The sequence below is a fragment of the Lotus japonicus genome, chromosome 1, assembly GCF_012489685.1.
Source record: "Lotus japonicus ecotype B-129 chromosome 1, LjGifu_v1.2".
Classification (NCBI taxonomy): Eukaryota; Viridiplantae; Streptophyta; class Magnoliopsida; order Fabales; family Fabaceae; genus Lotus; species Lotus japonicus.
This window is the reverse complement of record NC_080041.1, coordinates 84,233,689-84,245,800: the sequence shown is the minus strand read 5'-3', so window position 1 is coordinate 84,245,800 and position 12,112 is coordinate 84,233,689. Positions and strand designations below refer to the sequence as shown.

At 38.2% G+C, this 12,112-nt stretch overlaps 2 protein-coding genes across 3 annotated transcripts; both read left to right on the top strand.

Moving 5' to 3' along the window:
- The first annotated feature begins 266 nt into the window (after window positions 1-266).
- LOC130749124 (uncharacterized) lies at window positions 267-974 on the top strand. The gene has a single exon (XM_057602423.1). The coding sequence runs from the start codon at window positions 267-269 to the stop codon at window positions 972-974; it is 708 nt and encodes a 235-aa protein (XP_057458406.1).
- A 5,436-nt stretch (window positions 975-6,410) lies between these two features.
- LOC130724240 (endo-1,4-beta-xylanase 1-like) lies at window positions 6,411-10,577 on the top strand. Of its 2 annotated transcripts, none has more exons than XM_057575439.1 (6): window positions 6,411-6,599; window positions 6,695-6,781; window positions 7,515-7,867; window positions 8,115-8,292; window positions 8,376-8,912; window positions 9,279-10,577. In XM_057575439.1, the coding sequence occupies exons 2-6, from the start codon at window positions 6,725-6,727 to the stop codon at window positions 10,386-10,388; spliced, it is 2,235 nt and encodes a 744-aa protein (XP_057431422.1). In that variant the 5' UTR covers window positions 6,411-6,599; window positions 6,695-6,724; the 3' UTR covers window positions 10,389-10,577. The 2 variants fall into 2 exon arrangements, with proteins under 2 accessions (XP_057431422.1, XP_057431416.1); XM_057575433.1 differs by having other exon boundaries at window positions 6,412-6,599; window positions 7,512-7,867; window positions 9,279-10,576.
- The last annotated feature ends 1,535 nt before the right edge of the window (window positions 10,578-12,112 follow it).

Sequence of the window (12,112 nt, the reverse complement as noted above, 5' to 3'; positions counted from 1 at the left end):
AATGAAGGGGGGTTATCTGCTGCAAACAAAAGAAACCTGGTAAGAAGCCTTTGTTATCCCTTGTGTACAGGGTCAAAGGATGTTGCAACACCTGGTGGTTCTCTGTCTTGGCTGAAGGGGCCAAAGGCCGAAGCCAAGGAGCTGGGTGCTTCGTACAGAGGGGATAGTAATGAGGTGTTACAACAACTGGTTGATCTTGGGGTTCGTGATGGTCCTCAGGGAAGACAACCAGAGGGTATCCAAATTGGTGGGGGAAGTCGTTCTCCATGAAGATGCTCTCCTTTAATGCAAGAGGGGTGGGTGAGAGGGCAAAGCGGAGGGTCATTAGGGAGTTGGTGACCCAGAACCAGGTGGAGGTCTTATGCATCCAAGAGACAAAAATTCAACGTGTCGACAGAAGAATTTGTTCCCAGCTGTGGGGGGACTCAAACTTTGAGTGGAAGGCAGTGCAAGCCATTAATCGCGGAGGAGGTCTTGTTACTGTTTGGAACTCGAGTTCTTTCACAATTGAGGAGTGTGTGGAGGGTAGGGGATTCTTGGGGCTGATTGGTACTTGGAAAAAGTCTCAGCAGAAGTGTGTTTTAGTGAATGTCTATTCACCTTGTGATATGGCTGGGAAACGAGCTCTTTGGTCAGACTTGAGGGCTTGGCGAGGGACTTGTCAGGAATTGGCTTGGTGTGTCGCTGGGGATTTTAATGCAGTTAGAGATGAAGAGGAGAGAAGAGGGGTGGTGGGTGTGTCGACTTCTCAGAGAATTGAGATGCAAGAGTTTAATGCTTTTATTGCGGATATGGACCTTGTGGATCTCCCTTTGGCTGGCCGGAAATTCACATGGAGGAGACCTAATAATCAAGCGAGCAGCAGGATTGACAGGTTCCTGGTATCTGAGGAGTGGTGCGTAAGGTGGCCGAATTGCTCTCAATTAGCGCTCCACCGTGATGTTTCAGATCACTGTCCCCTTCTCCTTCGGTAGGTTTTTCAGGATTGGGGTCCTAAACCCTTCCGGGTTCTTAATTGCTGGCTTGATGACTCCAGGCTTGGTCCTTTTGTTGAGAAGTCCTTGGCTGATATTTAGGTAAGGGGGTCGGCTGCCTATGTTCTGAAAGAAAGGTAGAAGGCTCTTCGCTGCAAGCTTAGGGGTTGGAACAAAGAAGTTTTTGGGGACCTGAAGACAAGGAGGGATGTTGTAGTGCGGGATATTAATATGCTTGATGTTAAGGAAGAAGAGGTGGGGCTGTCAGCAGATGAGTTGGATACCCGTACGTCTCTTCTTGAGGAGTTTTGGAGCGTTCTTAGACATCATGAGTCCATTCTTTGTCAGAAGGCGAGGTCGAAGTGGTTAGCGGCAGGAGACTAGAATTCTAGCTTCTTCCATCGTACAATTAATTGGAAGAGGCAGGTTAATTCAATAGTGGGACTGATGGTTGATGAGGGTTGGGAGGAAGAACCAGGAGCGATAAAAGAAGCAGTTCATCAGTTCTTTGCAAACAAATTTAAAATTGTCAATGGGCCAAAACCGCAGCTGGATGGCGTTGAGTTCCGGGGGCTGTCTGATATTGATAATGAGAAGTTGATAACGCCTTTTTCGGAGGAGGAGGTTAAGGAAGATGTCTGGTCGTGTGGGGGAGATAAAAGCCCGGGACCAGATGAGTTTAATTTTAAATTCATTCAGAAATTCTGGAATCTGCTGAAGAGGGATTTTTGCAAAATGGTAAAAGAATTCTGGAAGCGTAGGGTTTGGCCGAAAGGTAGTAATGCCTCTTTTATCGCCTTAATTCCAAAGGTTTGCTCACCTCAGAATTTGAATGAGTTCAGGCCTATATCCCTTATTGGTTGTATGTACAAGGTCATCTCCAAGCTTCTGGCAGTTAGACTTAAATCGGTTATGGGCAAATTGATTGATGAAAAACAGTTTGCTTTTGTTGGGGGTCGGAATATGTTGGATAATGTAGTAATAGCTAATGAGGTTGTGCATGAGGCAAAATTGTTGAAGAAGCCTACGCTGCTTTTCAAGGTTGATTACGAAAAAGCTTATGACTCTGTGTTTTGGGATTTCCTTGAGTATATGATGACCAGAATGAAGTTTCATGCTAAGTGGATTGGGTGGATCTTGGGGTGCCTCAAATCGGCCTTAATTTCAGTCCTTGTTAATGGAAGCCCTAGTGCGGAATTTGTTATGGAAAAGGGTCTTAGACAAGGTGACCCCTTAGCATCGTTCCTGTTCATTATTGTGGCAGAAGGCTTGAATGGTTTCTTTCTCAATGCAATAAAATTGGGAAAATTTAATGGGTTCAAGGTTGGTGGTGATTGTAGTCTTGAAGTGTCTCTCCTTCAGTTTGCTGACGATACCATCTTCATAGGTGAGGCTTCAATTCAGAACCTGGTAACTATTAAGTGCGTGCTTCGCTGCTTTGAGCTGATTTCTGGCCTCAAGGTTAATTTTAACAAAAGTAGATTAGCCGCTGTTGGTCTTGCGAGTGGGGTGGTAAACCCTTTCGCTTCATTCTTGAACTGTAAAGTGATGAATATTCCTTTTGTGTTTTTGGGCATCCCTGTTGGGGGTCGACCAAGGTGTCAAAAACTGTGGGAGCCAGTGATTAACAAGTTCAGAAAAAGGTTGGCTAGTTGGAAACAAAATGGTATCTTTTGGTGGTAGGGTATGTCTTATTCAAAGTGTACTATCTGCCTTACCTCTGTTCTTCCTGTCCTTTTTCCGGATGCCTGTGGGTGTTGTGAAGACCTGCACTAGCTTGATGAGGAATTTTCTATGGGGTGATTCTGAGGATTCCAGGAAAATTGCCTGGGTTAACTGGAAGGTTGTTTGTAAGCCAAAACCAGCGGGCGGTTTGGGGATTAAAGATCTCTCATCTTTTAATAGAGCTTTGTTAGCCAAATGGTTGTGGAGGTTTCGATCAGAACCAGATAGCTTATGGTACCGGGTAATTAAATTGAAGTATGGTGGTTCTAGGAATATGCCAGAATCTGTCTGGTGGAGGGCGGTTCAAGAGGCTTGTGTAATTGACGGTGTGAATTGGGTTGATGAAGGGTCAAAGAAGGTAATCCATGCTGGTAATGATACTCCTTTTTGGACTGAAGACTGGTTAGGCGGTGGATGCCTTCGGGCTAAGTATCCTCGCCTGTATAATTTGTCCTGCCACAAACGGGCTAATGTTGCTGAGTGTGGAGCGTGGCGTGAGCATGTGTGGGGCTGGGAGTTTCGGTGGAGGAGGCCTCTTAGAGGGAGGGAATTGGGGTGGCTCCAATCTCTGGTGCATGAGATTTCGGTTGTGAATTTTTCAGAGGGGGAGTGGGATGAATGGTGTTGGACTCCTTGCCCGGAGGGCAAGTTTTCTGTTAACAGTACCTATTTTTTCAAACAGGTACCGGCGACTTTGGACGTGGACTACGCCTTGAATCTATCCTGGCGCACTTTTGCTCTGTCAACTGCTAAGGCTTTTGTTTGGAGAAGCTTTCTGGACAGGATTCCAAGTGCAGAGAACTTATGGAAGCGTCATGTTTTGGTGTCTATGGAGGATGCGACTTGCAAGACTTGTTCTGAAGAGTTGGAGACATGTTCCCATGTTTTATTCACTTGTCCTTTTGCCTTGGATGTGTGGAGAAGTGTCTTTAATTGGCTTGGCTTGGACATTGTACTACCAGCAGATATACGAGCGCACTTTTTACAATTTCTGTTTGGGTGGAATCAACGCCAGAATCAGATACTGTGCTCAATATGGGTGGCTGGAGTTTGGACTCTTTGGTTGCAAAGGAATGATATTATTTTTCGGAATGGTGAGAGGGGCGTAGCAGCTGCATTGGATTTTATTAGGCTGAGATCCTAGCTGTGGATTCGGGTGAAGAAGAAGAGATTTACTTATTCCTGGTTTAAATGGCGTTCGAATCCCTTTGTCTGCATCAATTCAGCATGATTATTGGCTTGCTTAAGGGTGCTGCTATTGTTTTCTTCTTGGGTTCTTGGCTGCCATGTCTGTCTTCTATCTGATAGTTTAGCTGGTGGTGTCTTGGTCTTTATCTTTTCCAAGCGGTGGTGGAGTTCTTGGAGCTTGGTGCTGCATCTTTGGCCTTGTCTTTGCCATATTTTTGTTGTTGTTATTTTCACTTGTTTTGTTCTCTGTTCTTGTCTTTGGTTGGTTCTTTTTTGTGTTTTGTTTGTGTTGTATTATGGGTTGGAGTACCCCTTGTACTCCAAGTTTAAATATGAATTTGACTTATCTAAAAAATAAAAAATAACTTACACACCTCTCTTTTTGAGGTGGAAGAGATGGAATGATGAGAGAGATAAGAAGAAAGAAAAAGTAAGAGAGAGAAAGTATGAGATGTGATAGATGATAAGAAGAGAGAGATAGAAACAAAAATAGGTGGAAATGAAGTGTTTAAAAAGTGAGGTATGTATATATCATTGTTGCTAGGCTTGAGTTATGGAGAAAGAGAAATTAAAGAAGAAGAAGGTGGGAGAGAAATGACTTCTTGCGATTAAAAAAACTTATATGGACCAAAACTGATGTGAAAACAACATATGATCATATCTTATCTTACTAGGCTCGTCACGTGGATAGTTAACTAGTCATAATTGATAACACATAGACAATTGAACCTATTGTAAATTAAAGGGGAATTGCACCCACTTGCCCTGAGGTTAAACACTATTGTACTTACCTCTCATAAGACTTATCATTATAATATTCAACACCCCTTTATTATTCAAAATGATATATGAATTAGGGGAGGTCAATGTAAAAGATTTTTTGAATATGAACCTATTTTTTTATTGACCAAATTTCTCCTCTAGGAATTGATCTTTGTACCATCCCCTCCTCAACTCATATGTCCCCTAGCTCTTACAACTTGAGCTACCATTCAGGAACAACACGGACCTATTTAGATTCCTCTTTAAAACTTTGAGACTGTAAACATATTTAAGATTTCTTATATTGAAGCAAAAAGTGGTTTGGTGTTGATTGTAGGGTCTATTAGTACAGTAGTGTAAATAATGTGATACTATGAGGAATTTAAAGAATGATATAGAGTTTTGATTTGTTCACACTAACTTTTTATTTCATCTTATTTCCACTCCCTTTCTCTTCTTATCCACCTTTTCGTTTCTTATCACATCATCTATCATTTCTCTCTTTTCTCTTCCTATCCTTCTCAAATCTCAAGTGTAAGTGGAAATGGAGCGTGAAGGAAACTTTTTTTCAATGATATAAGATGAAGTGTACGTAGAAACTTTAGTGAATATCATAGTTGGAGATACTCTTAGAGTTGTTACCTCAAATCTTAAGGCACATGTTAAGATTATGATATACTCACACCATTTTTTCTTTCATTCTATTTTTAACCACTTACTATTTTTTTATCTAGAGTTAAATATCATTTTGGTCCCTATAAATATACCGAGTTTTGATTTTAATCTTTACCAGAATTAAGTTGTAATTTAATTTCTACAATTAGAGAAAAGTTTGGTTTTGGTCCTCACCTAAATCTAAATTAGACAAAGTGTTTGCGTGTTTAGTGATCGCTTACATGACACCATGTAGCTTAATTAAAAATTAATTTACTTGTTAGTAGTTAAAAATATATTAAATTTTTTAAAAAAGAGAATATTAAAATTTTCCTAAACCTTAATTAAAATCCTAATTGATTTTTCAATGTAAATAATAGAGTTACATTTGTTCTATCTCAATGTGGAAGCCAACATTTATTTGCACCGAACGAACAGCTATTCAAATATAGTTATAGTTATAGTAGAACTTACACTCTCAAATAAAGAAATCAGCAGGCTACAATATAACCTATACTTCTCTTCTCATGCTATATATATGTTCCTTATTTTGCGACATGTATAAACTAGATAACATGTAATTTCAGCAATTCCAATTTTGATCTATCTCAATTGGATTTCACTTTTGATATATTCACACAAATATGGTGTGCTTTAGTAGTTCCATTACTTCAGAATTTTGCAAAGTGCAGGAGATTGGGTTCGTGGTCAGCATCTCTGATAATGTGTTTGCAAATCAAGTTCTTATTCTTATGTTATATACTTAGGAAATTGAACGTGTACTATATTAAATGAATCTAGGAGCCTATATCCACCTAACACTTGCAAAACCTTGTAATCAAAGTCTCACATGAACATTGGTCATGTTAAATTAAGGAACCAAAGCATTCCTCCACAACCTGCGAGCCTTAGGCTTCAATTCCAATTCAAGAGCATTGCTTATCTGCAAGATAAAGCAATAGTGAAGGAAAATTAAAAGGAAAAAAAAAACATCCTTTTTCTTAATTTCCCTCCTCTTTTTGGGATTATTTACAAGGTTCATCAATAATAATTAGTCATGAAATTCGTTCTGAGACAAAAAAAAGCCTAACAGCTTTTACACCATGAGGTTCTCGTTTATGTGTTAGGCTGGTATTGCCCCATACTTTGCCGTAGCTTTAACTCACAAATTTGCTGAGCCATTGGGTATATATATTGAAGAGGTTATGGGTCCTCTGTTGCACAAGCACATGCAGTCTCCAATTCTCACTTGATCTATAAGCACAAGCATCCTCAAATTAAATTATTTCATTCTCTGTAAGAAAAATGTCTTCACCATGCATGTTTTTTCTTGTGACTTGTAGTCATGTTTATTTAATGATGAATTGATTTTTTCCCCTTCCTTATTGAAGGTCTCCTGGCTGATTCTTGTATTGGCTTACATGTCTGGTGAAACAATGGAAAACTTACAGAAGATCCATGCAGGAAACCACTCAGAGGTATATGAGCTTCTACTACCCAATGTTCAGCAAGTTTTCTCATGCTTGCTTGTGTTTCCTTGCCTTATTTAATCTGTTATTGTGTGTTTGGATCAATCTTGTTAGAATTGATTTTGGATAGAATTGCTTGTTTAAATTGATCACAGTACAAGTGAGTTGAGACTGAAGTAATTTATGTTTAGATACATTTATGAGAGAAGTGATTTCTATAGAATAATCTTGTGAAAGTCTGTAATAAAATTTCCAATTGATTGTGTCAATCGCAGAAGATAATCTCTCTAGCTTCTCCACATAATTGATTTTAGGACTAAAATGAATTCTCTAAGTCGATTTCAAATATCTATGTAACAACCTAAAAGTGCTTTTTGTCAAGAATTAATTCCAAGGCTCCAAAACAGGAAACCAAATACACACTTAATATAATAGCCAAAATGAAATGAATTGTGCACCATTGCTGTATATGTGTTCTGTTTAGGTGTGAACTTTGGGTAACATATCAAATAATAGCATTGGAAATAATAAGATTTTAGGAAAAATACCAAAGTGATCTGTCATTAAACTTGATTCATGGTAGGATAATATGACAATATTTGATCCCTATAGTCTAATGTGGGAATAAACTTTTGTTGTAATCAAAATTGCAATAAATGTGTCTCAGTTTCAATTTCTTTCTTTGTTTCATGAAATCTACAGACACACCAATTTTTGATACATTTTCCCCTTGTTTCAGAAGAAAACAAACACAGAATGTCTTTCCACTGATGATGAAAACATTATAATAAATCCTCAGTTTGAGGGTGGCCTGAACAGTTGGTCTGGAAGAGGCTGCAAGATTGTGTTACATGATTCCATGGGAGGTGGTAAAATACTTCCAAAAGTTGGGAAATTCTTTGTAGCTGCAACAGAACGCACGCAAACCTGGAATGGAATTCAGCAGGAGATCACCGGAAGAGTGCAGCGCAAGCTAGCATATGAGATCACTGCTTTGGTTAGGATATTTGGGAACAATGTCACTACTTCTGATGTGCGAGCTACATTGTGGGTTCAAACACCGGATCTTCGAGAGCAGTACATAGGCATTGCCAAGTAAGTGTCTATCTTATGTCTTCGGTCGTGCTATATGTTACGAAGGAAAGTTGCAAGAAATGTTGATGTGCCAAAGTTAACACAATATAGTCTTTTCCCATTTGATGAGATTGCTTGTATGAATTGAAACTCATTGTAATATCATATCATTAAGCCATGTTTATTGTCAAAGTTTTAGAATCTAAAACTTAAGAATGTTCTCTAAAAAACTGTTTTTATTGCTGAAAGAATGTTGTGCTTACTAAAGTGTGCAGGCAACAGATAAAGATTGGGTTGAAATGCAGGGAAAGTTCCTTCTCAATGGCTCCCCTTCAAAAGTTGTTCTTTATTTAGAAGGTCCCCCACCAGGAATTGACATTCTTCTCAATACTTTGGTTGTAAAGCATGCAGCTAAAACACCACCTTCATCGCCCCCAGATTTTGAGGTTTTGCTTTCAACATATTTTATGTTAATTGTATTGCCAATTTTGTATGTTTCAATGCCCTGAACATTGATGTTGTTTTGCAGAATGCTGCTTTTGGTGCTAACATAATTGAGAACAGTGATCTCGCTGATGGCACCAATGGCTGGTTTCCCCTTGGTAACTGCACTTTGAGTGTTGCAACTGGTTCGCCTCGTATAATTCCACCAATGGCAAGAGACTCTCTTGGCCCCCATGAGTCCTTAAGTGGACGCTACATCCTTGTAACCAACCGCACACAAACATGGATGGGTCCTGCTCAAATGATCACTGAGAAGTTGAAACTCTTCTTAACTTATCAAGTTTCTGCTTGGGTCAGGATAAGCTCAGGATCAAGTGGGCCTCAAAATGTGGGTATTTCCCTCAGTGTTGACAACCAGTGGGTGAATGGAGGACAAACTGAGGTTGCTGATAGCAGGTGGCATGAAATTGGTGGGTCCTTTAGACTTGAAAAACAACCATCTAAGGTTATGGTTTATATTCAAGGTCCTGCTTCTGGTGTTGATCTAATGGTTGCTGGACTTCAAATTTTTCCTGTGAATAGAGAGGCAAGGTTTGCATACTTAAGGAGGCAAACAGACAAGGTAACATCTAGGTTTATTTATATTATACCTAGTTTAATTTTTCAGCATAAAGACATGGAAAGTGGAAACTTATCAAAGATGTCTTGAACTGATATAAATGAGTAATATATGGATAACACACCTGGCCTACCAAAACTAAAGAGTGAAATCAAATATCCAAAATGTCTCGTAAACATCTATATTGCCATCCAAACCTTGATACTCTATCATAATTGATTATGAAATCCCCAAACGGATAACCAAACACACTCTTTGACAGTTATGTCTGATCTTTTTATTATATATCCATTCTGAATTGATAGGATATGTGATAGTTTGTAAATTTTATGTTTCTAATTCCAAACATTATCACTTGCTGCTATGCAGATTCGTAAGCGTGATGTTACTCTAAAATTCTCCGGGCTAGACTCTTGTGGGTACACCTTTGTGAAAGTTAGACAAACACAGAACGATTTTCCAATTGGATCATGCATCAACAGAACAAATATTGACAATGAAGACTTCGTTGACTTCTTTGTGAAACATTTCAACTGGGCTGTGTTTGGCAACGAGTTGAAGTGGTATTGGACTGAACCACAACAAGGAAAATTAAACTACAAGGATGCTGATGACATGTTAGACTTGTGTCAGAAGCACAACATAGAAACTCGTGGTCATTGCATATTCTGGGAAGTGGATGGAACTGTTCAACCATGGATCAAAGCACTGAATAAAAATGATTTGATGATAGCTGTCCAAAATCGCTTAACTAGCTTATTGAATCGCTACAAAGGAAAGTTCAGACACTATGATGTCAACAATGAGATGTTGCATGGTTCATTTTATCAGGATAGACTAGGCAAAGATATCAGAGCAATCATGTTCAAAACTGCACACCAATTAGATCCATCTGCTACCCTTTTTTTGAATGATTACCATGTTGAAGATGGAGGTGACACAAGATCATCTCCAGAAAAGTACATTCAACAAACAATTGGTCTGCAAGATCAAGGTGCCCCAGTTGGTGGAATTGGAATTCAAGGTCACATAGATAGTCCTGTTGGGCCTATTGTTTGTTCTGCACTTGACAAATTGGGAACTCTTGGTCTTCCAATCTGGTTCACTGAGCTTGATGCGTCTTCCACTAATGAATATGTTAGAGGTGATGATCTTGAAGTTATGATGAGGGAAGCTTTTGCACACCCTGCTGTGGATGGTGTAATGCTATGGGGGTTTTGGGAATTGTTTATGAGCAGGGAAAATTCACACTTAGTGAATGCTGAAGGTGAGATCAATGAAGCTGGGAAAAGGTTCCTTGCTCTTAAACAAGAGTGGTTGTGTCACACACATGGACATATTGATGAGCAAGGAGAATTCAGTTTTAGAGGATTTAGTGGGACATATGAAGTGGAAGTTGTGACATTAGGAGAGAAAATTTGTAAGACATTTGTTGTTGACAAGGGTGAATCGTCAATTGTTGTGTCAATTGAATTATAAGTCATGTCCAAAAAGCTTCATTCAGGAACTTGTGTTTCTTGGTTGTAATATCATTCATTCATATGGTTTTAAGGGTTTTTTTTTTTTAATGTGGTTTGCTGAAATAACAAGTTGGTGAATGGTGATGTAATTTTTATGATTTTGATGTAATGTAATAATGCATTCATATCTGGTTTCAACCTATCTCTTTATTCTTATCACAACATTCATGGTAATGTGATGTTAAGGATTTCTAGATGTTCTAGATCTCCAAAAATGTTAAGGTTTTCTACACATTTTTATGGTTGCTTTTTAAATTACTCATTTTTAACTCTACTTTGACTCTTTAAAATGAACATTGGTTGTGATTAGTGATATAACAACAACAAAAATATTGCTATCCCACTAAGTGAGATTATGATTATAATGCACTTTATATCAAATTAAAATATGATATTATTCACTTATTTCAAAGACAAATTTACTGATTTTTTTCTTTCTAGATTTTAGACTCACATGAACAGGCAACACCAATGTGCAGAAATTTAACTTCTTTTCTAAAAGCTTAAATTATTATGTAAATACCACATGAATGATTTTATATTATATTCATAACATCTCCGATCAATCAATGTAGGTTGACTATCAAGCAAAATTTAAGAATGAAGGTGCTAAGCCGCAGGTAGGGGTGAGAATAGGCCAGGCCGTTCGTAGGGGCCTATGGCCTAGCCTACCACAGGCCCAGGCCAGGCCAGACCAAATTGGTAAATAGGCAAGGCTTAGGCTTTTTGAAAAGCCTATTTAGTTAAAAAGGTCAGGCTCAGGCCATTCAACAAGCCTTGTAAGCCTTACAAGCTAGCCTATTTAAGTAAATATGATTATTTTTTTTTTGGTAAATCGTAAATATGATAAGTATAAATATATTTTACCCTTGATGATGTCTATATATTAGAAATTTATAATAATATCTTGATATTATATACTTATTGAGATTTGTATATATTTAAGCAAAATTGACTTATATAACGATTCAAAGTTATAAGTCTATTTAACAATAAATATATGACGTATTTAAATATCTTAATATGACGTGTCATTTTAAATTGGCTCTCCAACTCTAAGAAACCAACATAATCTCGTTTAGTTTCACCACTACCTATTAGCTAATAATATTATAAGTCTGATTGTTGAAAAGATTATTTTAGTATAATTTAACCCGTTAGCGGTTAGCTCATAAGTTTGATAACTTCTTTACAGATAAATTTGTTAACAAACGCAAAACTCTTGTTGTGAAACGGGCCTTTAAACAGGCTACCAGGCCAAGCCGGGCTTTCGGAAGGCCCAGGCCAGGTTCGAAAAAAAGCCTTTGATAGACCATAGAATTTATTTATTTGTCATGTCATATGATTCAATTTGAAATTTTTTTAAAAGAGTAAATTTGAATTTAAAAATATTTAAAATTGAAAAATAAAAGTTGTGATTAGATATGCATGTGTTAAACACTTAAACTCTTTTTTTTTGGTCAATGATTGATATTTCATAAAGGATGGGACAAAGCCCAAAAAAACGCAGGATACAAGGGCCCAAGCCATAAGCTCAAACAAAGAGCTGGCGGGCCAGAAGAGAAAGCAAAGCAACAAACCAAGAGACAAGAGAAACGAAAAAAAGGACAAAAGAAACAAAGGAAAGACAGAACGGGAGGGGATGCATGTGTTGACAAGGATGAGTCATCATTCCACTACTTC

Excerpts from the sequence above, each read along its gene's own strand:
- LOC130749124 (XM_057602423.1), top strand. The coding sequence starts at position 267 with ATGAAGATGCTCTCCTTTAATGCAAGAGGGGTGGGTGAGAGGGCAAAG.
- LOC130724240 (XM_057575433.1), top strand. The coding sequence starts at position 6,725 with ATGTCTGGTGAAACAATGGAAAACTTACAGAAGATCCATGCAGGAAAC. Across the intron at positions 6,782-7,511 it reads ATGCAGGAAACCACTCAGAG|AAGAAAACAAACACAGAATG; the intron begins GTATATGAGCTT and ends CCCTTGTTTCAG. Across the intron at positions 7,868-8,114 it reads CAGTACATAGGCATTGCCAA|TGTGCAGGCAACAGATAAAG; the intron begins GTAAGTGTCTAT and ends TGCTTACTAAAG.